Genomic DNA, 25,585 nt, shown 5'->3' with positions numbered 1-25,585 from the left:
AAATGTAGATAATATCTAGCTAACCTGAGCTCCTGTATAACCAACATCGCCTTTTGGCCCATGTGGTCCTGGTAAACCGTTGGCACCTGGTGCCCCGTCAGCACCTGAAAGTCCTGGTAGACCTGGCTTACCTCGTGGACCCTGTAAATTGAAAGCAAAATTTTGAAAGTACGAACGGAGAATCAATAATGAAAGTATCATTACCGTAAATTGTTAAAGCAGTTTCCGACGTATCACTTTCTGTCTCTTTTCTGTCTCTTTCCCTACTCTTCTTACTTTTTTTCATACTTAACCCCTACTTTTTTCATGCCTTTTCTCATGTTCTCTCTCAAAAGAAATTCGGGACATAGTATGGAAAATGGTCTAAAACACAACACTGACGACGCAAAAACCCGTGCAGCCACCTGATAGAAGAAGGACCCTATGAATGCTTTCTTACCCTTTTATGTCTATTCATTTTATATTAAAAATAATTTTAATTATGGCCTGACGATGGTTAGACTTCAGATTAGTTAGAGTAGAAAATAAAATAGAACCACTAGAATTGAGAACACATTCTAGAACCACGTTTTCCGTCCTTACAGATCATCAACTTTCTTAGAATTTCTGAGCCTAGCAGTGATAGTTACATACGTCTTGGCAAAAATATTGAAGTTTCTAACTTTATTTCTCGATGTTAGACAAAACAAATCTTGCCAAAATTACGCGTAAAATTTGTAAACATTTAGTTAAACTCACTTTAGGTTCAGGTTGTACAGCATCGCAAGGCAGTTTTCAGAACCGAATATCGTTCATTACTTTACCTTACCTTACTTTGCACTTTGGAGCAAAACTATGGTCCATGCTGGATCTGCTGTGCTGCGTGTTGAGGATGGTCAAATTTTGTCACTGTGTTAGATGCAATTTAAGATGCAGATTCAATTTAAGCCCAATTGGTAACGGTGACCACAAGACAGGTATGGTATGTAAAGACCATTCTTCAATGGTTCAAAGCTGACCCTACCGCGCAACAAAAATTTCGGATAAAGTATTTCATATAGTCGGAGTGACAAGCAGCACCAGCCTCCCAGCAGAAAACTTTTATGATGATGTTGGCATCAATGGGTAATTGATTGTGATGGACACTCATATTTTCAGGGCTTGTGATTCTATTCCTTGTCAAGTGTGGGCTTAAAGGACGCAGCTGTGAACGCAATCACCGTTTAAGCTTGAAAACTACTCCAATCGTTGACAGCACACTCGGAGAAGAAATTTTGCCATATTCTTGTATTAACTGGATGTTTCGACAGATTATGGAAATCATATTGTGCAGCTATGCACTTTGTGGCACGCCTCTAAGCTCTTTCAATAGGGCTAGTGTCATTCTTATAGGAAGGGGAGGCGAGACATGCACCGAAATCCAATACAGGCATGACTATAGCCTTATAGAGCCTTAGAAAGACTTCACACGATCGGGTAGCTACAGTGCGTTTAAGGAGACCATGCTTGAATTTGCTCCTACAACTACTTGTTACCAGTGTCCATGAAACTTTATTTGTTTATCTATTAATTCTCCCAAATCTGTTTCTTTGGGACTTGTATTAAGCACTGAGTTTGACATTGAGTTGGTACATGTTGTAATGGCAAAGAGGGTTATTGCTACCAACATGAAGTACACTGCGCTTCGATATGTTGGGCTCTAGTAGCCAATCTTGTGTCCATGTTTATATTTTTAGAAGGTCACACTGCAGGCTGTGTTGATTAACGGGTCCATACAGCTAGAAGTCATCAACATAAAAAATAATGTTATTTTTATTCCATTCACCAATTCGCCAATATGAGGAATACAGAAGGGCCCAAAACAGTGCCATGGGTGGACTCCGCTTAAAACATCACATGCTCTCGGGGACCCCTCTCACCATTGGATGAAAAGAGTCGAACCGTCTCTGAGAGGAGACGATCTGGTTCCCTGGTAAAAAACAATTGAAATTGCTAGTTGAGAAGTTCAGCAACATCCCTCAAGCTAGTTACCTCCCTGTCATCATCCATAGAGAGCGTTTCTACTGACCGTCTGCTCTGGTCTTTACTGGATACACACTTCTAGTACTGCTTTGAGATTTTCTTCCTGTCATCAGTTATTCTAGATTCAAAACTGGCGTAAATTTGCTTAGTTAAGTTTCTAAGTTTATTTCGAGCTTTTAAAAATTTTTGATGATGTTCTTCTTTCCCTCCTCTGTTCTAATTTATCCAGTACTGCCCTTTCTTTTTTCTTACCTTGCGTATTTGAAGGGTCAAGGAGGCTTAGAGCTTTGGTATATGTTTCACAGTCGTAAAATTTTTTTGAAGCGTAAGTAGCTTATCTTTTAGGTTAATAAATTGTTGGTCGACGGCCCCTTGAAGTAAAAGAGACCAGACTACACCCTCCAGCTCTTTTCTAATCAACCTGTTATCTACATAGGTTTTCCTTATTTTTTATTTTACGAAATGACAGGATCACTTATAGGATTTAATAAGCGCTCTTTCCTAAAGGGGTAAATAATTTATCTTCTCTAGCTGGTCTTTTTCCCATTTGGAGCACTAGGTCTAGTAGATTAAGTCACTGGAAAAGTTGATTTCTAGTTGATTGATCGAAAATATTGTAAAGATTAAGATCGTGAATATACTTAGTAAATAGATTTGTGCCTTTACTTCTATTCGTAAGTACAGGTACATAAGGGCATCCCTTTATTTATGTGATGCCTGGGAAGTTAAAATCACCTGTTATAAGTAGGTTACCCGTGTAATTAGAAATTTCTTTATACAGCATTGCTGTTATAGTCCTATCGGTTTCTTGGCAATCTGGGACAGATAGACTTCTATAAATGCAGCCTACTCTGGCTATTACTCCACTCACGCAGGTCAAACCACACAGTTTCCGCAAACTGTGAGCTACCATGGAAACATAATAAGTGTATACTGTAACATGTCTTAAATAATGCTAATGTACCGTGCTTGCACTCCAGGGACTGTTCAGGAGTATTGGCTTGGTGCAATCACCTTTGGAAAAAACAGAAAAGAAATAAACAAATAAACACGCATCCTTGATCTTTAGTTTGGCAAAAATGCTAAATCCCACATTCTTGCAGATGGGATCATGAAACTTTTACAATAGACTTTTACATACGCTGAACATGGAGTGATTTTCTTTAAGACTCTTTGATTTTTAAGGGTTGTTCATCCCCACCCCCTTTTCACCCCAATTTCTAATTACACGGGTAACCTACTTATAACAGGTGATTTTAACTTCCCAGGCATCACATAAATAAAGGGATGCCAAATCAGGCAAATATTTTCAGGCCCGTAGCCTTTGACGGGTACTATTAAACTTATTGGCTCCTATATATTTGGAATCAGAATAATAAGCTAATTCAATTAATATATCTATTGATATGAAAATTCAGTTTTTAACTTCGGATACTTTTGAGCCGCGTCGCTCCTTACTTAAAGCTCGTTACCACAAACTGTTTAATATATATTCGAAGCATGATTTTCATTTGAAACGATGGTTTCATGGGTTTTGTAAAATTTCAATTAAACAGAAGGAGGTTTTCTCTGTAATATGAAAATAACAACTAATATAAAATAAAAAATGCTGAAAACCGAAAGAGCGCCAATCAAAGCATTTAACATTTTTTTTTCCTTTTTTTTAATGAAGTTTAAAACATCAACAAATGTTGAAATGACTTACGATAGGGCCAGTGGGACCAAGTTGACCTTGAGGACCAGGTGGTCCCAGTGATCCTTGTTGACCCGTTTGACCAGTGGGGCCAGGCTGCCCTGGTGGGCCAGCATTTCCCTTTGGTCCCGGAGCTCCTTCACTACCGGGAATTCCATGTGGGCCGGCTAAGCCTGAAAATGTAAATCTTATGTAAAGGTCTGTTGAGGTTGTCTGTTTCCCTGGGTTTGACTTCCTCCAAATTACTAACTAAGGTAGTTTTAATAAAGGAAAAAAAGGCTTTTTAAAGCAGAAACTTTATGGCAACAAACAAATTTGACCTGGAATTAATTAAAGAAAAACATAATACCAAATTTACAAAGTTTTGAATAGGAAATTTCTGTGGACTTCGTGTATCACCTATTGATAAAACTGAGAAGAATATCTAAACAATACAAAAAAAAAAAAAAAATTATGTCCGAATATTCAACATTTCGCAAAGAAAAAATGCTCAAATTTAACACCTATATAGGCATGCAATACTTTTTGGCTCCAACACATATATTTAGTTGACAGCAGTTTTTGTGTTTGTTTTTTAATTTCTTAAGGGATTTTTTTGAGTTTTTCTTTTGATTTCATTTTCGAAATAATTGTCAAAAGGCTATGGTTAAGCTGATTTAAAACTCAATTCAAAACGTCATTCACCAAAGAGAGCCTTGCAAATATTGGTGATCTTCGTGGGTGAGAGTCCATGCGCTAGAGAAGATTTTCCGAAAAAAAGCAATTTATGAAAAAAAAACAATTTTTTCGGCCGTTGCACATTATTGCACTATTTATTATAGTTACCGTTTCAGCGTTGATACAAATACCCCATAGTTAAAGCTTATAGATAGTTCTAGACCACATTAAAACAGTCATTTTAACTTTCCGTCATTATTCTAAGAGGCCTAGTAAAAATTAAAATATTTTATCCAGCTTACCTGGAAATCCACGAGGTCCAGGAAATCCTCTAGGCCCCATTTCACCTGGATGGCCAGGTAGGCCTGGAGGCCCGTCAACTCCTTGAGGTCCATCATGACCGGGTGCACCAGAATCCCCCACTGCTCCCTTGTCCCCTCTATCACCCTTATCACCAGGCAACCCTGAAAGGACAAGAAACATTAAAGTTTAAAATACCACCTACTTTTGAGAAAAAAAACACTAAAAATATAGTCTTTTCGTAAGTATTTTTGGAACCATCATGTTGCTTTGGCTGAAAGAGCATGGGGCTCAGGGAGGGGCCGCCATTTTCCTTCGGGAGATAATATATGTTTATTTCAAGTGTTCGCGTTGCTTCTTACATTTGAAAAATAACTTGCTTGTTTATTTAATCTCTTTTATTTTTCAAGTCATACCTAGGTCTATGCAAGATATATAGCCCCCCTTCTTGCTGCTAAATTTTACATTTCAATATATTTAATTGATTGGTAGTTTCCTAGATCACTAGTGTAAGAATTTGCTTGAGAACTAACAATTTCTCTGACAATTAACTTTTTAATGCATGTGACAGGTGACTAAAGAAATCAAATGCATTTGAAAAAAAAAAGAAATATGGATGCCAGAAGATTAGCTGGGAAGAAATTGCTAGGATAAAGATTGGTGAATGAAAAACCAAAGTTATGAAAGTGTTTTCCACTTATTCCGTAAATCTGGCAAATTTTATGGGGCTCGTAATTTTAATAGGTAGCTTAAAACTTACTGAATTTCAGATCTTTTGAACTACCATAAAAAGCCAAAATGTGTTTAGTACTATCAAATCGTTAAGCTTAAGTTCTTGTTACTGTAAACATGAGTCACTCCTTACTTAATTAGTCTAAAAAAACAAAGTTTTTTCAAGGGAAGTAAAAAGCGAAGTTGAAACTTAAAACGAACAAAAATTATTGCTTCACAGCCTATCTAATATATATATATATATATATATATATATATATATATATATATATATATATATATATATATATATATATATATATATATATATATATATATATATATATATATATATATATATATATATATCAAACTAATACAAATAAACCAACTAATTATGTTTCCCTGAGTTTCTAGGATTATACAAAACTAGTGCTTTACTGAAAACACAAAAATCAAGAATTAAAAACAGGAATATTGATTTGAGAGTGAAAACTGAGTATGAAGCCTGACAGCAATAAACTAATCTATAAAACTTTTCATAGTCTTACACCAGTTCTGACATCAGTAAATTTTCATATACAATGAAAATTATCTGAAAAACATAATATCTTATATCTGATGAAAAACATCAGATATAAGTATCTGAAAAACAGATTATAGGATTGATTTATCAGATAGCATTTTGGAATAATATTCAATAGTGTTTTAAGCTATAATATGAATGATGATTAATAAACAATATTCAAATGTAAGAAATATTCTTTAGTATTACTTGAAATGAAGATCAAATAAGACATAATATGAACTCTGAAAATATGGTTATTTGTCTCTATATAACAGTGAATTTCAAGATATGATACAAATTCCAAAGCTAGTCTATTGTCCTAATCCTAATACTATCAAGATGGCCTTACTTCGAACTTGTCTACAAAGTAATCATTACATGTCCTTTTTAAAATCAAAACGACAGCCAGACATTGAAATGAGCCATCTTGTGGAAGTGATACCAAATTAAACGTGAAAAAAAATAAAGCAACACTCCTAAAATGAATTGTTATTTATCTTAAAAGGGATTGATCCTAAAAGGGATTGATAATAGTTTTATTCTGTAAAAAGGGTACTTAATTGGTTTGCTTTTACTGTACCAAAACTTCTATATTATTTTGTGTTTTTGTAAAGCGCTAGTTTTCTATAATCCTAGAAAAATAGGAAAACATAATTAGTGGCTTTATTTGTACTAGTTTGTTTTTTTTTTTATATATATATATATATATATATATATATATATATATATATATATATATATATATATATATATATATATATATATATATATATATATATATATATATATATATATATATATATATATATATATATATATATATATATATATATATATATATATATATATATATATATATATATATATATATATATATATATATATATATATATATATATATATATATATATATATATATATATATATATATATATATATATATATATATATATATATCAAGGAGGCACACTTGTGCCTCTATAAAGAGGCGACCCACCACAATGTTATGCGATTTCAGGTCCTAGAGGTTGCAGAGAGACGGTGGTAGTCGCATTTTGTAGCCCAAGCTCAAACTAAGAAACTTGCAAAATTTCATCCTCCTCCGACTTTATCTTCATGGGGTAAACTGGGCCGGAAGTTTGGACCCTCCCACCACAGCCCCCCTTTAACGTTGAAATTTAGAGGTTAAGCTTTCCTAGGACCCGGGAGCTTATCCTCGAAATTTCAGCTCAATCCGATCACTTCTTCCCTGTTTTCAAATAACCAAATATAGCCACTTAAAATTCATCATTTCTTTTTTTTTCTTAGCCACGCCTACAGACCACAGTTGGCAACGGATCCGGTTGAATGAGGACTCATTTGAAGCAGAATTCGACCTGTTAGGGCCTTTTGATATTTTCAGACCAAAAAAATTATCCCCCGAATTTACATTTACGAAAAACCTTGTTTTCCTATATTAGCCCATGTTAATTTTTCCCACCACACCCCCCCTTTAACGTTATTTGATCAGGCTGAAACTTGGAGGATAAGTTTTCCTGGGGCCTGGGAACTTATCTTCGAAATTTCAGCTCAGTCTGATTACTCCTTCCCTGTTTTTCAAAAACCAAATATCAAGTTTTGCTTGCGTCAAAAAGATTCATTACCTTACTAAAAAACAATTTTCAGTTATGCCTCTTGAGTGTAGCTGTGAGATTCCTGGCTGCCAGGTGGAAAACCCGAGTTCGATTCACCGTTGGATCAAATTTTTTATATACTGAATTTAAATTTTTTAAAAAAAACTTAGTTTCTTTTTTAAATTATTTGAAAAAAATTATGTTTTCTAAAGAGTTAAAGAGGCTGAGTTACAAGGTCGACCCTTAAAACACCCTGTCGAGAAAGAAAAGAATAATACACAATCATCTAACAGTTAGTCAAGCAATAATAAGTAATAAACTGTACAAAAACGTGCAGAAATTATTTGAAAAAAACTACGTTTTCTAAAGAGTTAAAGAGGCTGAGTTACAAGGTCGAACCTTAAAACGTACAGGGATTAGGAGGCACAGTTGGGGGCTGCCGCCCCCCAAACCCCCGCTTTCGCAGCCTTTAAATAAAAAAAAGTTTTTTAAACTGAAAGTAAGGAGCGACATTAAATCTTAAAACGAACAGAAATTATTCCGTATGTGAAAGAGGCTGTGCCCTCCTCAACGCCTCGCTCTTTACGCTAAAGTTTGACTTTCTCACAACTCTTTTTTTAAACAATAAAAACTTTAGCGTAAAGAGCGAGGCGTTGAGGAGGGCACAGCCTCTTTCACATACGGAATAATTTCTGTTCGTTTTAAGATTTAATGTCGCTCCTTACTTTCAGTTTAAAAAACTTTTTTTTTATTTAAAGGCTGCGAAAGCGGGGGTTTGGGGGGTGGCAGCCCCCCAACTGTGCCTCCTAATCCCTGTACGTTTTAAGGTTCGACCTTGTAACTCAGCCTCTTTAACTCTTTAGAAAACGTAGTTTTTTTCAAATAATATATATATATATATATATATATATATATATATATATATATATATTTATATTAGATAGGCTGTAAAGCAATGATTTTTGTCCGTTTCAAGTTTCAACTTCGCTCTTTACTTCCCTTTGAAAAAACTTGTTTTTTTTAGATTAATTTTTGCTCGTTTTTTATTCGAATTTAATGTAGAAACAACCTTGCCATGAATTTTTTTATTTATAAGGAATAATTTCGGTTGGTTTTAAGTTTTAATGTCATTCCTTAGTTTCAGTTGAAAACTTATGAAGCTGTTTAAGGGCGCATTTAGAAGATTGAATTTATATCTAGTCACTTTTTATAAATTTGACTTGATAGCACATTCCCATAAAGTGCACTTTCTGTTTTTCCACCCATTTTTTTCAAATGAAAAAAGTGCCTTTTTCAATGAAATAACCAAAAAAAGGTGTTTTTCAAAACCTAGGCAGGAGCAAAAAATAAGGGGGCAAGGATGTCCCTTCCCGTCAATTAACGCCTTTAGAACTAGCACACAGGCTTCATCGCAGAGAGAAGTTTGAAGGTTTAATTCAAGTGTTGATCATTCAAGCCTAATATTTGGTAGATTTTTAGTTGAAAAATTTTTAGTTTTAGTTAATTGGTTTTCGCAATAATCTTTTACTTTTAAGATGAGTAGAAGATTTATGAAACTTACACAGGGGGTTTGGAGTGGGAGTATATGTGAGGGGTTCTCATAAACCTCCAGTTAAGGGTTTTGGGCCATAATTGTTGCAATGGTACTGTCTTATGCTCCCAAACTCTTCCACTGAAGAAGTGACACCAAAAGTGCCGTTTTTAGTGCTATGTGGCACCTATAGATGTTAAAATTGATAAAAAGCACGTAGATATGAGTAATATCTTTAAAATGAGTCTTCCCGGGATATGCTTGGGAAAATGAGTGCATCACATTTGCAAAAATAGTGCATTATCTAAAAAGTAATGATAAGAATGGACAAAAAAATCCAAGAAGGAATCAAATGCATGATAATTGAATTTCAAGTCCAGCGCTATACTAAGAGAACCACGCCTCTAATAATCTAATTTAATATATTGGTGTTTGTAGGACTTTAATTGCGTAGCTTATTAAGGGGGCCTGGAGGAGGAACCTGTGGGAGGTGTTCTTGCAAACCTCGAGTTAAGGGTTTTGAATCGTAATTATTACAATTATTCCGTTTTATACTTTCAAGATTTTCCACTTAAGAAGTGGCACCAAAAGCGTTGTTTTCTGTGCTATGTCTCACTTACGAATTGTATAATTGATAAAAGCCCGTAGATATGAGCAAATGTTTTCAAATGAGCCATTAAACATCACTCTAAAAAGTTCTGGTAGCCACTAGCCCCAGCTTTTCCGCTTCAGACATGGCACAAAAAGTGCCATTTTTAGTACCATTTGAAACTTGCAAATGGCGGAATTTATAGGAAGCACGTAAATATGAGTAATATTGTTTATACAAGCTATCCAAAATCTATCTACGATGTTCTGGTTGCCCGCTAGCCCCACCCCTTGAGAAATGGCATAAAGTGCCCTTTTTCTGTGCCATATGGTAGTTGCGGATCTTGGAATTTATATAAACCACGGACATACGAGAAGCAGCTTTTAAATGAGCTCTTAAGCATCTCTCTATGATGTCCTAGTAATCCGCTACGCCTGGAAAAAAAAGAAGAAAAAAGACTTTTTTAAAGTTTTTTAGCTTTTAGTCACTATGGGCTGTGGTTCGTTCTTTACTAGGTTTCAGCTACCGCTGCAACCATAATAGCAAACAGTCGAGAAGTTTGCTGAATATACAATCTGAGCAAACCGATTTCATAGCCACAAGGATAAATGATGAGTGACAGAATGCATTAGACTTGTGCAATTTAGGCTATGTATTTGCACATTAGGGGGGTGGGGATAAGGATAGGTTGAATTAGGTTTTAACATTTTCTTTGTTGTTCAAGGAGGGGGACTGTAATTGCTCTGTATAAGGGTTTCGATCATGGTGATTCCAATGGTAAGGTTTTAAACCCCTTTCAAGTTGGATTTTGGGTGGAGGGGATCTTCAAGGAGAGGGGGGGGGGGGCTAGTTGCCCTTCTATATTTTTGGTCACTTAAAAAGGACACTAGAAAATTTAATTTCCTTTCGAATGAGCGACTATTTATCTGTCTGTGATGTTCTGTTCACCCCCTAGCCCTGCTAGAAAGAAAAAAAAACGGGAGACGTATTAGTGCTGCAACAAGGAAAAAGTCATTTTCTTTGTTGTTCAAGGAGGGGGACTGAAATTGTTCTGTATAAGGGTTTCGACCATGGTGATCCCAATGGTAAAATTTTTAACCCCTTTCTGAGATCTATTTTACCCTCCCCCCCTCTTAATGTGCAAATATTTACCCCAAATTATATGATTATATAAACTTAAGTGTTATGTTTTCAACATGTTATGACCTCTTTCATTATGATTAACCTAACAGCCCTTTTTAAGTGTGTTTGTGTAATACATGATTACCAGTAATTTTTCTTTCAAGAGGGCATAGACTAATGCTACCAATTTTGTGTGTGTTTTTAAGTTAATTGCTGATGGTGGAATTTATAGGAAGGGCACAGAAAGGGCGTAATTTGATATGGGACGGGGGGAGGCAACTACCCCCTTCAGACTCAAGTTTGCCCCCACAGACCTCATCCCCCCCGGCTGAAATTTAGTTTCTGAAAAAAAATAAGATAAGCCTTCATAATTCAAGCACCCAGAGAAACAAGTCAGTTTTCTTTAGTATATCTTTGCCTATATGGTAATATATGGCACATTTTTCCATTTTCAATATTATTTTCCACTTGATTTGGAAAAATTGGATCCAGCTTTGCCCCCCCGCCTCAGGATTTTGACGAAATTACGCCACTCACGTAGATATAAGCAATATCTTTTATATGAGCTATTAAACATCTGTCTAGACACATGCGATACCAATACGCTCGATACGCCCGATACCGATACAATGTGCACCCCTTTCTCCAGGGAGTATGGAGGGTCGTATCATCACCAAAATCAAAGATATTTGACCTTTGAACTATGTTGAACAAAATGGCTATCCCAAAATTATGATTGGATGGCTTTGAGGGGAGCGGATCTTCAGGGAGGGGGGGGGGGCTATTTGCCCTTCAATCTTTTTGGTTACTTAAAAAGGACACTAGTAAATTTAATTTCCGTTCAAATGAGCGACTATACATCTCTCTGTGATGTTCTGTTCACCCCTTAGCCCTGCTAGAAAAAAGAAAAAAAGAAAAACCGGGGGACGCGTTAGTGCTACAACAAGGAAAAAGTCATTTTCTTTGTTGTTAAGGAGGGGGACTGTGATTTTTCTGTATAAGGATTTTGACCATGGCGATTCGAATGGTACGCTTTTCATTTTGATCTGGCGTCATTTTCGAGGGATTTCAGGCTTTTTTCGAAATCATCATAGATTTCTTCTCGTCATAAAATTTTACTTTTAAGACGAACCAAAATAATAGTCACCATTCTTCAATCAGTGTCAGATGGCGATTTGTTTCCACTAGGCAGTTCTTTCCTAAACATGATTTTTGACTTTTGATTCTGACCGTGTTAAAGAGTTTATAGTAAACTCTCCCAACAGACTAATGAAACATACTAAGGGGACTGGGAGAGGGAGTATACGGGAGTGGTCCTTTGTAAACATCCAATTAAGGGTTTTGTAAAATAAACATTATAATGGTACCGTTTTACATTTCGAAGCTTGTCAACTTGAAAAGTGACACAAAAGGTGCTGTTTTTTGTGCTATTTAGAAGCTACGAATGGCAAAACTGATTCAAATCACGTAGATATGAGCAATACCTTTCAAATCAGCCATTAAACATACCTCTAAGAAGCTCTGGCAATCCACTAGCCCCTAGCTTTTCCACTTGAGACACGGCATCAATAGTGCCATTTTTAGTGTCATTTGGCAGTTGAAGTTGAAGGAATTTATCAATAAAACATATATATGAGAAATAGCTCTAATGTGAGCCATTAAACATCTGTCGACGATGTTTTTGTAGCCCGCTAGTCCACCCCTTGAGAAATGGCACATAATGTGCCATTTTTGTGCCATATGGCACTTGCAGATGGTGGAATTTATAAAAAGCACATAGATGTGAGAAACAGCTTCCTAATGAGCTATTCAGCATCTCTCTATGATGTTCTGGTAAACCACTAGCCCTGGACCGCTAGCCTAGTTTTTTATTGTTTAAAAAAATAGAGTTATGAGAAAGTCAAACTTTAGCGTAAAGAGCAAGGCGCTGAGGAGGGCACAGCCCCTTTCATATACGGAATAATTTCTGTTCCTTTTAAGTTTTAACGTCGTTCCTTACTTTCAGTTAAAAAAACTTGTTTTTGTTTTTATTTAATTTTTGAGTGTTTTTGAATTAATGCAGGTTTTGATTTTGGCTCACCGTACATGAATAATTAAAACAAAATCTGAATATTAATTTTAATTTTTTTAGTTAAATGGCTTTCTCGAAACCTGTTTAATTTCATTTACGAACGTTTTTATTTGTAATAAATATACGTAACTTACGAATTAACTTACGTAACGAACTTCTATATTCATTGATTTTTAATACGTAGCCTATATTAGGGTGTTCGCCCCCTAGTCAATACCTTGCTCTTTAAGCTAAAGTTCAAATTTTGTTCCAATTCTTTAAAAATGACCCCTTAATCACAAAGGCCGTTATTTAGAATAAATAGCTCTTATGAAAGTACTAAAAAATCTTTGGCTTAAGGAGCGAGGTATTGACTAGGGGGTGAACCCAATCATATACGTAATATTTTCAGTTCGTTTTAAGTTTTGATGTTGCTCCTTACTTTTAGTTAAAAAAGTTTTTTTTTATTTAATTTCTGATCTTCTTCTTTAATAATGCTGGGAAATCCGGTGCCCCCATCATAGCAATGACCCTTCCCCCATGAATAATCCCTTCATGGAAAGATCTTCCCATATAACCCCTCCGCCGACCTACCAGAAAAAATCCCACCTGAAAATGTCTGTATACTTCCCAATAACCAATACTATATGTTAACATTGGGTAAAGTTCATAACTTCCAGCCCTCCCCTGGGGACTTCGGGGGATTAAGTCATCCTAAAAGACATAGTTATCATATTTCGACCATGCTGAACAAAATGGCTATCTCAAAATTTTGATCGGGTGACTTTGGGAAAAAAATTAGCGTGGGAGGGGGCCTAGTTGCCCTCCATTTTTTTGGTCACTGAAAACGGCACTAGAACTTTTAATTTTCGTTCCAATGAGCCTTCCCACAATATTCTAGGACCACTGAGTCGATACGATCACCCCTGGGAAAAAAATAAAAATAAAAATAAACACGCATCCGTGATCTTTCTTCTGGCAAAAAATGAAAAATTCCACATTTTTGTAGATAGGTGCTTGAAAACTCTACAGCAGGGTTCTATGATACGCTGAATATGATGATTTGGTTTTCATTAAGTTTCTATAACTTTTAGGGGGGATTTCATCCTTTCTTCTAAATTCAGACAAATTTTCTCAGGCGCGTAACATTTGATGGGTAAGACTAAACTTGATGAAACTTATATATTTGAAATTAAAATTAAAATCTGATTCTTTTGATGTATCTATTGGTACATGTATCTATTGCGTTTTTTAGAATTTCGGTTACCATTGAGCCGGGTCGCTCCTTACTTACAGTTCGTTACCATGAACTGTTTGATGTGATGATATATTTCAATTTCTGTTCGTTTTGGGCTTAATTTGTAAATTGATATCGGTTTCTGGTGGTTAATAGTTTGAACTACTCTATACTTGATTTCTGCTTTGCTTAGGTTTTAATATGGTCCCTTAATTTTCATTGACAACTTTTCATTCGGGAAAAATTTGATTTAAAATTAATTTCTGTTCATTTTTTATTTCTAAGTTTACAAAATTGGTTAATGATGCTAATATTTTTTTTTCCAGTAGTTCCTGTTTTTTCCCTTTAGAATTAAAAATTTAAATCATATTTCTCATTTAAGTCTTATTTTAATTCTTAAACTGCAAAAGGTATCTGAGTTTTGTGTTTGCGTGTACTCAGCCTATTTATTCCGTAGATTTTGCTGAATTTGAAATCAAAGATTAAGACCGTTCTTGTATTAAGATTAACTAAAACAAACAAGTTTTTTTTAAACTGAAATTAAGGAGCGACATTAAAACTTAAAACGAACAGAAATTATTCCGTTGAGGAGGGGACAGCCCCTTTCATATACATAATAATTTCTGTTCGTTTTAAGTTTTAATGTTGTTCCTTACTTTCAGTTAAAAAAACTTATTTTTTTAGTTAATTTGTAAACGTTTTTGAATTAATGCAGCTTTGATTTTGGCTCGTCGTACATGAATAATTAAAAAGAAATTCGCATATTAATTTTCCTTTTTTTGGCTAATTGGCTCTCTCGAAATTTTGTTCAGACGTGACTTACAAATTAACTTATGCAATGAATTTCTATATTCGTATGTTTTTATTACGTATTTTAGGGAGTTCGCTCCCTAATCAATACCTCGCTCTTTACGCTAAAGTTTGAATTTTGTTCGAATCACAAACCCCTGAATCACAAAAGCCGGTTAATTAGAATAGATAGCTCTTTTGAAAGTACTAAAAAAACTTTAGCGAAAAGGGCGAGGTATTGACTAGGGGACGAACCCCCTCATATACTTAATAATTTCTTTTCGTTTTAAGTTTTAATGTTGCTCTTTACTTTCAGTTGAAAAAAAACTAGTTTTTTTTATTTAATTTCTGATCGTTTTTCAAATAATGCTGGGAAATCAGGCACCCCCTTCATAGAAATGTCCCTTCCCCCAAGGAAACATCCTCCATGGAAGTATAATCCCCCGTAACCCCCTCCTTAGATCCCCCCTTAAATAATACAAGTAAACATTAGTAAACAATGTCTAAATAAAACAACTATTCCAGAAGATAATAATATTAGTTATCTAGCTCTCATGCTTGACCAAAAACTGAATTTTAATCTCCACATTTCAAACATAGTAAAAAAATGCTATAGAAAAGCAAATATACTAAAAATACTAATTTCCAAACCCTGGAGTTGTAAGGAGAAAAGCCAATTCCAGTTTTATAAATCACACATAATACCCCATCTTGACTATGGGCTCATTGTCTATGGTGCTTGTGCAAAGACCCAGATGCAAAAAATTGAAACAACACAAAATGATATAATACGTCTCATATTTGGTCTTAGGAAACCCACAAGCACCAAGTTTCTGCTTATGGAGACTGGTTTAACAACAATAAGGGAGAGACGTAGCTTTCTCTTGAAAAAACATCTTACAAAAATTGAATCAAATAGCTCACACACATTACATAATTGGTTAAGAAATCCAGCCATGTATAGAGGTATTGCAGATGAGTATGCCAATATTCAAAAGAAGTTCCCTGTACCAGCAAAGTCTATTGCACCTACTTTCCCCCATTCCCCTCCATGGAATCGGTCATTTCCCATAATAAATACTGAATTTTCAAAATGGAATAAAGATTTAACCCCCATTGCTTTTGTCCAGAAAAAATTTGCAGAACTTAATACAATTACATATAAAAACCACTTCCAAATATTTGTTGATGGGTCAAAAATGAATGAGAAGGTAGCAAGTGGTGTATTCCTTCCTCACCTGAAAATTGCAATGGGCGAGAGATTATTTAATAATTTATCTATAATGTCTGCTGAGTTAAATGCCATAGGGGAGACTGGGGTACCTCCGCACACGGGGCACCTCCAGACATCGAACCTGTTGGCTTTGCTATCTAGCGGAAAAATTGGAAAAAAATCACAAAGATGTGCCATTTTACTGTTCATCTTGGAGGCAAGATGGCACTTCCATCAAATAGCATAGCAGTGAGTCAGTCGGTAATAAGACTTTAAAGATACAGCTGCCAATTGTTTCGCGTGATGATAAAAGTGAAATAGAGAGGTAAGTTTTATAGATACATTTAATGTAATGTTCTAGGAACAAGCAAAACGAACCCAAATATGCTTCCTCTACATAAGATTGACGTAACTCTAGGTGTTCTTTGGTTATGACTCTTTTCTTCTGAAAGGCTCCTTAGGGGCACCTCCGGACAATTTTTTTGGGGCAGGTTTGGACACTGTCCGGAGGTGCCCCGATGATTTGAGCAGCCATTGGTGTTTTTTTCTTTCATTTTTAAAAGGAAAGGAAGGATTGATGATATAATTATATGTATGAAAGAAGCTGAAAAAATTGCAGTAAGTTTGAAGTCCCTGATATAACAGCAAAGTTGGCCGTGCTGCATGGAAGGCTGTCGGATTCAGCTGTTTGTCGTTTTTCGCCTCATCATCCTTTGGTCCGTCTGTTCGGTTAATTTCATTGTAGTGTACTTTATTTCATTTTCTCTTTTGTCTTTTTTTTTTTTCCTTGTGTTACTCCACAAGTGTCATAACTTGTTATGACGCGGGTTAAAAATAAATTATTATTATTATAGCACCTAGTAAGTGCTTAATAACTGAGTTTTACTGAAGGCAGCATTTTTCTTTCCAGAAATGGTGCGAAATTATATCCCTACTAAGTCCGAGCCAAACGAAGAAGCTATCAAACAAGGGCTAAAAGCCATACAAGATGGAGATTCGGTCAGAAAAGCGGCCAAGACCCATGGAATAGCTGCTTCAACATTATTTGATCGCTTGAAGAAGTCAAAATCAGCCAACGAGACTAGTGTGGATGAAGGAATAGCCAGATCAGCCAATTTGAAACGAGGAAAGTATTCCACCCGTCAGGTTTTCACTGACGATCAAGAGGAAAAACTTAAGACTTACCTTCTTCGTTCCTGCGAACTTCACTATGGTTTGACTTTAGCACAAACTCAGAAGCTGGCATATCAATATGCAGTGAAGATGAGGGTCTCTTATCCCAAGAACTGGGATGAAAAGTGTGCCGCCACATATGACTGGTCATATGGATTTATGAAGCGTCATCCAGAGCTGAGTCTTCGGAAACCTGAGAACACCAGCCTGGCCAGGGCTTCAGGATTCAATCCCTTCAATGTAAACTCGTTCATGAATAATCTTGAAGCTTTATACAATCGGCACCGCTTCACACCTGAACGAGTGTACAACCTAGACGAAACCGGAGTAACAACTGTCATGGATAGCCCTAAAGTCATAGCGAAATCTGGTATAAAGCAAGTGGGCAAGGCCGTTGCTGCTGAGCGGGGGGAGTTAGTTACAGTGTGTTGCATCGTTAATGCCATCGGGAACACCGTCCCCCCAGCGTTTGTGTTCCCACGCGTGCACTTCAGAGAACACATGCTCCATGGAGCACCACCTGGTAGCCTTGGGTTAGCTTTCCAGTCTGGTTGGATGACTGGACCGAACTTCTTAGAAGTTATGAAGCACTTCGTCAAGCACACTCGATGCGACAAGGAGAATCCGGTGTTGCTCATCCTCGATAACCATGAAAGCCATATTTATTTGGAGGCAGTTCTATATGCAAAAGAGAATGGAGTAGTGCTTCTCACATTTCCGCCACACTGCAGCCACAAAATGCAGCCCTTAGATATATCTGTCTATGGCCCGTTCAAGGCGTATCTGAGGGCTAAGTTCGGCGAGTGGCAAACAAACCATCCACACGAAAGATTTCAAATAACTCACACCGCAAACCTAGTTGGTCAAGCTTATCCCCTAGCGTTTACTCCGAACAACATCACATCGGGCTTTTCAAAACCAGGAATATGGCCATTCTCAAGATCAGCGTTCACTGATGCAGACTTCATCGCCGCTAAGGTCTCAGACAGACCAAACACCGCTGGAGAAGTAACTGATAGGGTAGAGTCTAGGAATACTTTGGAAGCAGTTGCTGACCCTGTCCTGAATTCCTCGGCCTTAGAGCAACCACCAGGGCCCAAACATGATGTCAATCCAGAAGACATTTTTCCATTCCCGAAGGCTAAACCAAGAAAGCTAACTGTGAATAGGGCTCGAGTTGGCAAAACGAGAATTTTAACGGATACGCCAGAGAAAGAAGATCTGGAGAAAAGAGCACAAGCAAAGTCAGCAAAGAAGACTGGTAGGAAAAGAGTAAAACTGGCAAAGAGCAAGGAGAAAGAGTTGTCAACGATAAGAGAACCTTCCTCCCCTTCGGAAATCTCTTTCCATGACTCTTCAGATGAAAGCCTCCATGCAGGGTCAGACTGTGAAATACCTGAAACTGAAAGTGAAGTTTCATTCATTCCAGAAGAGATCAAGGTTGACGAATTTGTGCTAGTGAGGTTTCAGCTTAAGAAAGATTTTGTTCTTTATGCAGCAAAGATCTTGGAGACTGATATTATGAACAGGGAGTTTCAGGTTTCTTTTCTACGGAGAAAGAAAGACTCTGATCGATTTCACTTTCCTGATATTGAAGACAAGGCATCGGTGTCGTTTGAAGATGTCGTGAAGAAGCTGGAGGTGACTCGACACGGTGGAACTGCTCGGGTCCAAGCTACTTATGTTTTTGCAGGTCTTTTGTTGGATCATATCCGCTGAGTGATTTAAGTTTGATAACTATGAACCTTTTTTCTTTTCTATTTACTTTTGTATCCTATATCTGAAGAATACAGTATCTGAAAGCATGTCCGGAGCTACCCCCACACCTGTGCAAAGCTGCCCCTATATAGGGGCAGTTTCGGACATTTTGTGGACCCAGGGAAAACGTCAACTACTTAGCAGCGCTTGCATATTTTCGCTTTAACTCTGTCCAGGCTCTGTCCAAGTGGCTAAGCTATGCTGGTGCCAAATAAGAAGTCCCGATAGCGCGCACAAGCCGAAGCAGGTAACTTTGATTAAAAAGTGCACGGAGGTGCCCCAGTCTCCCCTAATCATGGCATTAGAACACCTTAAGCAAAACCAACCTTTGATTGAAAATTCGAATAATATTATCATCTATTCTGACTCTTTATCAAGCCTTGAGTTGCTGGCCTCAGCTCCTCAATATAAGTTGGACATTGACACTTATCATTGTCTCAGTAATATTGATAATCTTGCTTCAAGTGGCATAAAAACTTACTTTCAGTACATTCCGAGCCACTCTGGCATAAGCGGTAATCATCAGGTTGATGAAATAGCAAAAAATGCTATAAATATTGACCAGCCAAGTGGGAGACCAATCCCAATTAGAGATATTTACCAATGGAGGCTATCAGATATTAATTTTAATAAGATTAATCCTATCCTTTTCCCCTTTCCCAATAAGTATCTTTCTAAAATTTATCATAGAATTCGTTCTGGAACAAATGGACTAAATTTCCTTGCGTTCTCATATAAGCTTTCTAATTCAAGTGGTTCAATTCCCCTGTCCCCTCTTTGCAGGTATTGTAATATGAATAATAAAACAATTGACCATTGCCTATTTCAATGTAATATGCTGACGTCTGCACAACATACCTTGCTTTGTAAACTGTTAAAATACTTCAAACACCACAAAATCCCACTATCAGCCAAGAGCTTAGCCAACTATACCTGCACACAGAGCATAGAAATCGACATCTATCATCTTATATTTGAACTCCTAGAGTCGAAAGATCTGCTGAAAGATATATGAATATATGTAATAAATATGAGGCAATCAAGCCAGTAGCTCTGTAGCCCACAGAGTGAAGCAAAAGGAAAAGGGCTAAATAGTTTTACTGAAAAGCCCACTTGCTGTTAAATAGAAGAAGAAGAAGAAAGACATTGTTGTATATATATATATATATATGCATTTTATTAATAAACAAATTCACAAACATTTTTTAAGCACTTTACTCTTAGGGCACTGAAATCAATACTATATAGGTCTGAGAGGATATTTTCCACTAGAAAGTCGTTCAGACGTGGATTGTCCACATAAATGTGGAGAAACTGCTTGTAAGTATAGCCGCGACATCGGAACAAAAAATATAGTAGTGCGTGGAATCCACAGCTTTTAGTCGTTAGATCCTGCACCCTCTTCCGATTTTGAATAATAGTTTTTCCACTGCTCTCAATATAGTTGTTGATGTGGTGTGTGTAGAATGTACATGGTAGACCAAGAGGGTAACAAAACTCAATCGTTTTTATTGTTTGATAGACGCACAACCAATGAGCCAGCAACACAGTCGATGGATTGCTATTAATAATAATTAAAATATTGTTGACACTTTAAATTTTTCCAAGACAGTCCGAGGGTAGACAATAGGATTTGTACTGAGACATGTAGGATTCCATATTAAATACATTGATTATTTGACTGGTTTTCATGGCGCCAAGTCTAGTAGAACACTGCCTTCGGGAGTGATTTCCCAATAGGTTTCATATTGATTTAGTGAGATTAGTGCAATGCTCTCAGCCAATGGGTCAGCAAATATACACTCTAAACGCACACTCCCCGTCGATAGGATACTCAGATACTGTGTGCCAGACATATCCAGAACAATGATACCATTTGTTTTAGTAAACATATCTTTGGTTAAACAATTTTCAAATAGTTGTGTATCATGGTCTAGGGTTTTCATGGTCAACTGGTACAAAGTTTTATAGGATTTGTCAAAAGATAGATTGTAGAGTGGGATACCGTTTACTTTACACACAAGAGATGAAAGTCCAAAAATCTCGAATTTATGTGGGCATTCAGTCCACGATCCTATTGCACTGGCGCTTTTCACAAATGCCAAAGCGAGTTTTGACGGAATTTCGTCATTGATAAAGGATGAATCGGTGAAGGTGCGTGAGCCCATGGCAATATGACGTTGATTGGTGATTGTAAGAGGAACAAGTAGTTTAATATTATTTCCATTGGCTCTCAGTTTTTCCACTGCCCATGGCAATATGACGTTGATTGGTGATTGTATGAGGAACCAGTAGTTTAATATTATTTCCATTGGCTCTCAGTTTTTCCACTGCTAAATCAACAGAACTCATGACCTGTTGTTTGCGTACATGAAGTATTGCCGAGGTGAGGGAGAGACTTACATCAGGATTTGCAGCAAGTTCTTTTCTCAATATAAAATTGGAGGGTGCAAGCGTCAATTTTATATCCAATTTAACATTGGGCAGCAGCCATTGGGGTATATTAAATATTTCATGATATATTTTTCCAACTACATGTAATTCACTAGTTGTAGCATTTTTAAGTGCATCTGTACTATCAGTATTAGTAATATATTCATATCTATTGGAGGTGCCTCTCAATTCCTTGTATGACTTGGGTGTCATCAGCCTGAATTGCATATAGCTAGTATAATTTGAGAGATTGTTGCTTGTGCTCACCAGCGTGCCATTGATGTAAGCACTAATTTGGCGAAATAAATTATGTAATATACAATTTTCATAGGATATTCCATCAGCCCGAATTGGTATTGTATTATCGGATTTCCGGACTTTCATTTATAAATCTATAAATGTTGAAGACATGTCCATAAAGTAGTCTTCATTGGAATAAATTTTAAAATGGATATTATCAGAGAGGGGTTGTTGAGGATAAAATTATTCATAGTATCCATGCTTGACACTCACATCAACATTTTCAGCATTGAATAGATTCAATGAGGCGGTGATTGAAGGTTGAGAATTCTCATGCGGTAGGTAGGACATCTTAAGAGAAGAAATCTAGTTTCGATCTAACAATTCTCTTCCTGGGGCTTCTTCTTCTGTTTACAGCACGTGTCGACTTGTTCCTTCTTTTCTTTGACAAGAGGGACGGTGTCTTTCGTTTCCGACCTGAGTGGAGACTGATGAGTGATGCATTGTTTCTCGACCTTTTTAAGCCTTTACCATTTTGTTTTAATTTCTCGCCAAGGATTCGCGCACTGGACCTAAGATTTTCCGAAGCACTTTTTTTAAAATCCTTGCCAGAGCCCATATCGTATAGTGTAGAGGATGCAAAATCTGTCGCAGCCGGTACAAGATATTTTCTAGCCAGTGGAAGTGAAGAGCGAAACAGCTTAGCAAACCAACTGCCAAGACCATAGCCAGACATTGACGAGCGACCCTTGTAATAGTCCATTCCATTGCCCTGTTGTCTTGGGCCAAGAGTATTAACATAGCAGTCAATATCAGGACAAGTGAATACCACTTTTCTATTAGACATCTTGCTGAATTTGAACGATGGGACGAAAATGGCATGTAATCACAGCCAAACCTTTTGAAATTGCTATGGGATCACCTAATTCAGTTCTTAGTGTTAACTGACAGAGTTCCAAATAGGAAGTGTTTACGGGAATATACTGAAAATGCTTTATATTGTAGTGATGAATATGCTCTTGTTTGGTTTTTCGTTCAAGAAAATCGTAGGAGGGGAACATTTGAATTACCAACCCGAGATGTTTCCACAAATGAAGCGTAGAGAAATATACAAGTGTCAATGGAAAAGGCAGGCGGGTAGTCAACAAGACTGAAATTAGTGTTTCCGGCACTTTTACCATTGATTATATTGAGCTTAAAGCCAAGTAGATCCTTTAGATTATCATTGAGAATAACCTTTTCGCTGGCAATAGGTGAACTAACGTAGATCTTGCCCTCCTCCTTTGAATAGTAGAAATGAAAGGCTCCTTTTTTACGAGCGGAAATTCTTTTATTAATTGAACGACATAAATCATTCATACATGTGAGTTCTTCATAGGGTATTTCAATGTATGGATAATTCAACCAATTGATTTTTTGAATTTGTTCTTGATCACACTTGAGGGTGGTGGTGGCCGATCATAGGGTCTAATTTTTATTTCATATTTACGATCCTTTCTCAGGAAGCCATGGGTATTTTTGAGAATACAGTCAAAGAGAGCCACTTCATACTTTCCATCGTCAAATTTGTTGGTTGGGGAGAGTTACGTCCAAAAATCACTTGTTCTATTCAGATCATTGTAGAGAGGATCAGAAACATTGGACATGAAAGTCACATAGATATGATTGGGCATTGTTAATATCTTCAACACTGACCGAAGAATGAAACTCTGAGTTGTATCTTAGCCAACGAACAAGCAACTGTTGCTTGCACCTACGAGTACGACTCTTTAATATCTTTTCAATTTGATAAATTTCACTAGTGTTTCTAACTTTTTGCAGTTCATATTCATAAAAACCGGAAATTTTCTGCGGGAGCAACTGTCTACTAGGGGGAGGGGGATGGAATTTTTGGGGAAACTTTTACACGGAGGTAGGGATATCCTTCAAGGATTTTAAAGGAAAATCAGAAATGAAAGTATTTTTCAAATGAAAGTGCGCTAAGAAAAAACTTTCACCTGGAACCGCCCGCATGAAATTTTCCGGTGGGAATTTTCATCTAGAATGGAATTTTCTGAAAATAAACCATTAAACAAACAAATAATACTACAAATAAGAGTATGGGTAACGTTTCATTAGCCTTCTATATCATTATGTGTACTTTACTGAAAAGTTACCATGTCGAGCAGTGTTTTTATTTGTCATAAAAAAAAACCATCATGCTAGTCAATATCACTACCACTGCTACTAATACTACTATTACTACTGCCATTACTACTAGTGCTACTACTACTGCTGCTACTAATACTACTACTACTGTTGCTACAACTACTACTGCTCCTACTTCTGTTTCTACTACTACTATTACCACTACTACTACTGCTATTATTACAACTACAACTACTACCACTGCTACTACTACTACTACTAACCGTTCACTACAGCACCAAGCCACCTGAGATCAAAACAATTGCCCGCACTTATCATCCATTGCAATCTTTTCAACCTTCCCTCTATGCCCCCTTCCAAAAAGTTCTTATTTCATTAAGATCCTTTCCTCAGACCTCTTCCTATTCCTCTTGGTGATGACTGGCATTTCGTTTGGTCCTAGATGGATGACCTAGAAAAATGATATTTGGCAGTTTGTCATCCTTCTACCGCTAAACATGCCCTAGCTATATCTACCTTCCTCTCATTATAGGCCCTAGTATACCACTTTTCACCGCGTCCGAATTTTAATCCGTTTTTTAGAGTTTCGGCTACTATTGAGCTGGGTTACTAGTTACATACAGCTCGTCACCACGAACTGTTTGATTTAAAATATATTTGATTTCCCCTTTGAACGTACCTCAAAGGTTCAGCTACGTTCCTTAAGTCATTAATTTATAACCTTATATGTACATCAGATATTCCATATACGTCCTTTTCAGACATCCGCTCAACCGTCCTCAGCGCAATAAAGGAAATAACGACAAAAAGTTAAAATAAAAAGTCTGCAGGACAAAATAAACAAGCTTAAAAAAGTACTAAATTAAGAGGCTCTCTCAAAGCAACAGTGAAAGGCAATTACATATGTCATTCCTGAGATATTCTATTTCATTCGATGCAGATGTGCCCTTTTGACCTTCTGGATACACTTTGTGCCTTTTGATATTGTGCATCATCCCACCCAACATTCCCTGAGATTTTTGTGTGAATAAGCTGAATGTTTTTAGAGAGACATCCCCCATTTCCATGTAATAAAACTTATATGTAAGCATTGGGTAACTTAGATAATACATAACCCTTGCCTAAGGGGCTGTGGAAGGTCATTTCATACTCAGAGGAATAGTTATTAGACTTTTTTGACTATTTTGAACAAAGGATATCTCAAAATTATTTCAGATTTAAAGGGACAAGGCAATTAAGAAGGGCATTAGAGGGGGCTAGCTGCCCCAGTTTTAGTGTGTCTGCAATAGCTAAGAGTATCTAGCTGAAAATTTTAAAGAACAAGAGGATTTTGAGCTTAGCCACTTCCGTTAAATGTTTAGGGCGATATTAAAACAAAGTCAAGAGATATTCTTTGCATCCATGTTGCCAAAAAGAATATCTGCAATATGTCAGGAGCAATATAGACTATTTAGTTGAAAATTTCAGGAAATGTTGAGGTGGATTTTGAATTAAAGCTATAGACACTATCTGAATCCATGTTGTCAAAATAACGTATCTGCAATATCCAAGGAACTACTATGGGTATTATGTTGAAACTTTCAGGAAATTTTGAAGGGGGTGCTGAATTAAATCAAAACTCACTATGTACATCCAGGTTTTCAGAGGGTGTATCTACAATTTTTCAACAGCGGCCTAGGGCATTAAGTCTAAGTTTTCAGGGAAAGCTGTAGGAGACTTAGAAGGAAAACAAAAAGACACTATGTGCATCCAGACTGCC

General features: G+C 36.6%; 1 protein-coding gene across 1 annotated transcript in view; it reads right to left on the bottom strand.

The window, feature by feature from the left end:
* Positions 1 to 25,585, bottom strand: part of LOC148956984 (uncharacterized) — a 247,290-nt gene that overhangs the window by 139,995 nt on the left and 81,710 nt on the right. Inside the window, exons 7-9 of the mRNA XM_089088075.1 lie at positions 4,654 to 4,815; positions 3,707 to 3,867; positions 25 to 141 (exon numbers count right to left, since the gene is read on the bottom strand). Coding sequence (XP_088944201.1) covers positions 25 to 141; positions 3,707 to 3,867; positions 4,654 to 4,815 — 440 coding nt within the window. The remainder of the gene's footprint in view (positions 1 to 24; positions 142 to 3,706; positions 3,868 to 4,653; positions 4,816 to 25,585) is intronic.

This window comes from Artemia sp. Qi Xiang Cuo, chromosome 1, assembly GCF_049724085.1.
Source record: "Artemia sp. Qi Xiang Cuo chromosome 1, ASM4972408v1, whole genome shotgun sequence".
In the NCBI taxonomy this organism is placed as follows: domain Eukaryota; kingdom Metazoa; phylum Arthropoda; class Branchiopoda; order Anostraca; family Artemiidae; genus Artemia; species Artemia sp. Qi Xiang Cuo.
Note: the sequence above shows the minus strand (reverse complement) of the source record. Positions and strands in the feature narration are given on the sequence as shown.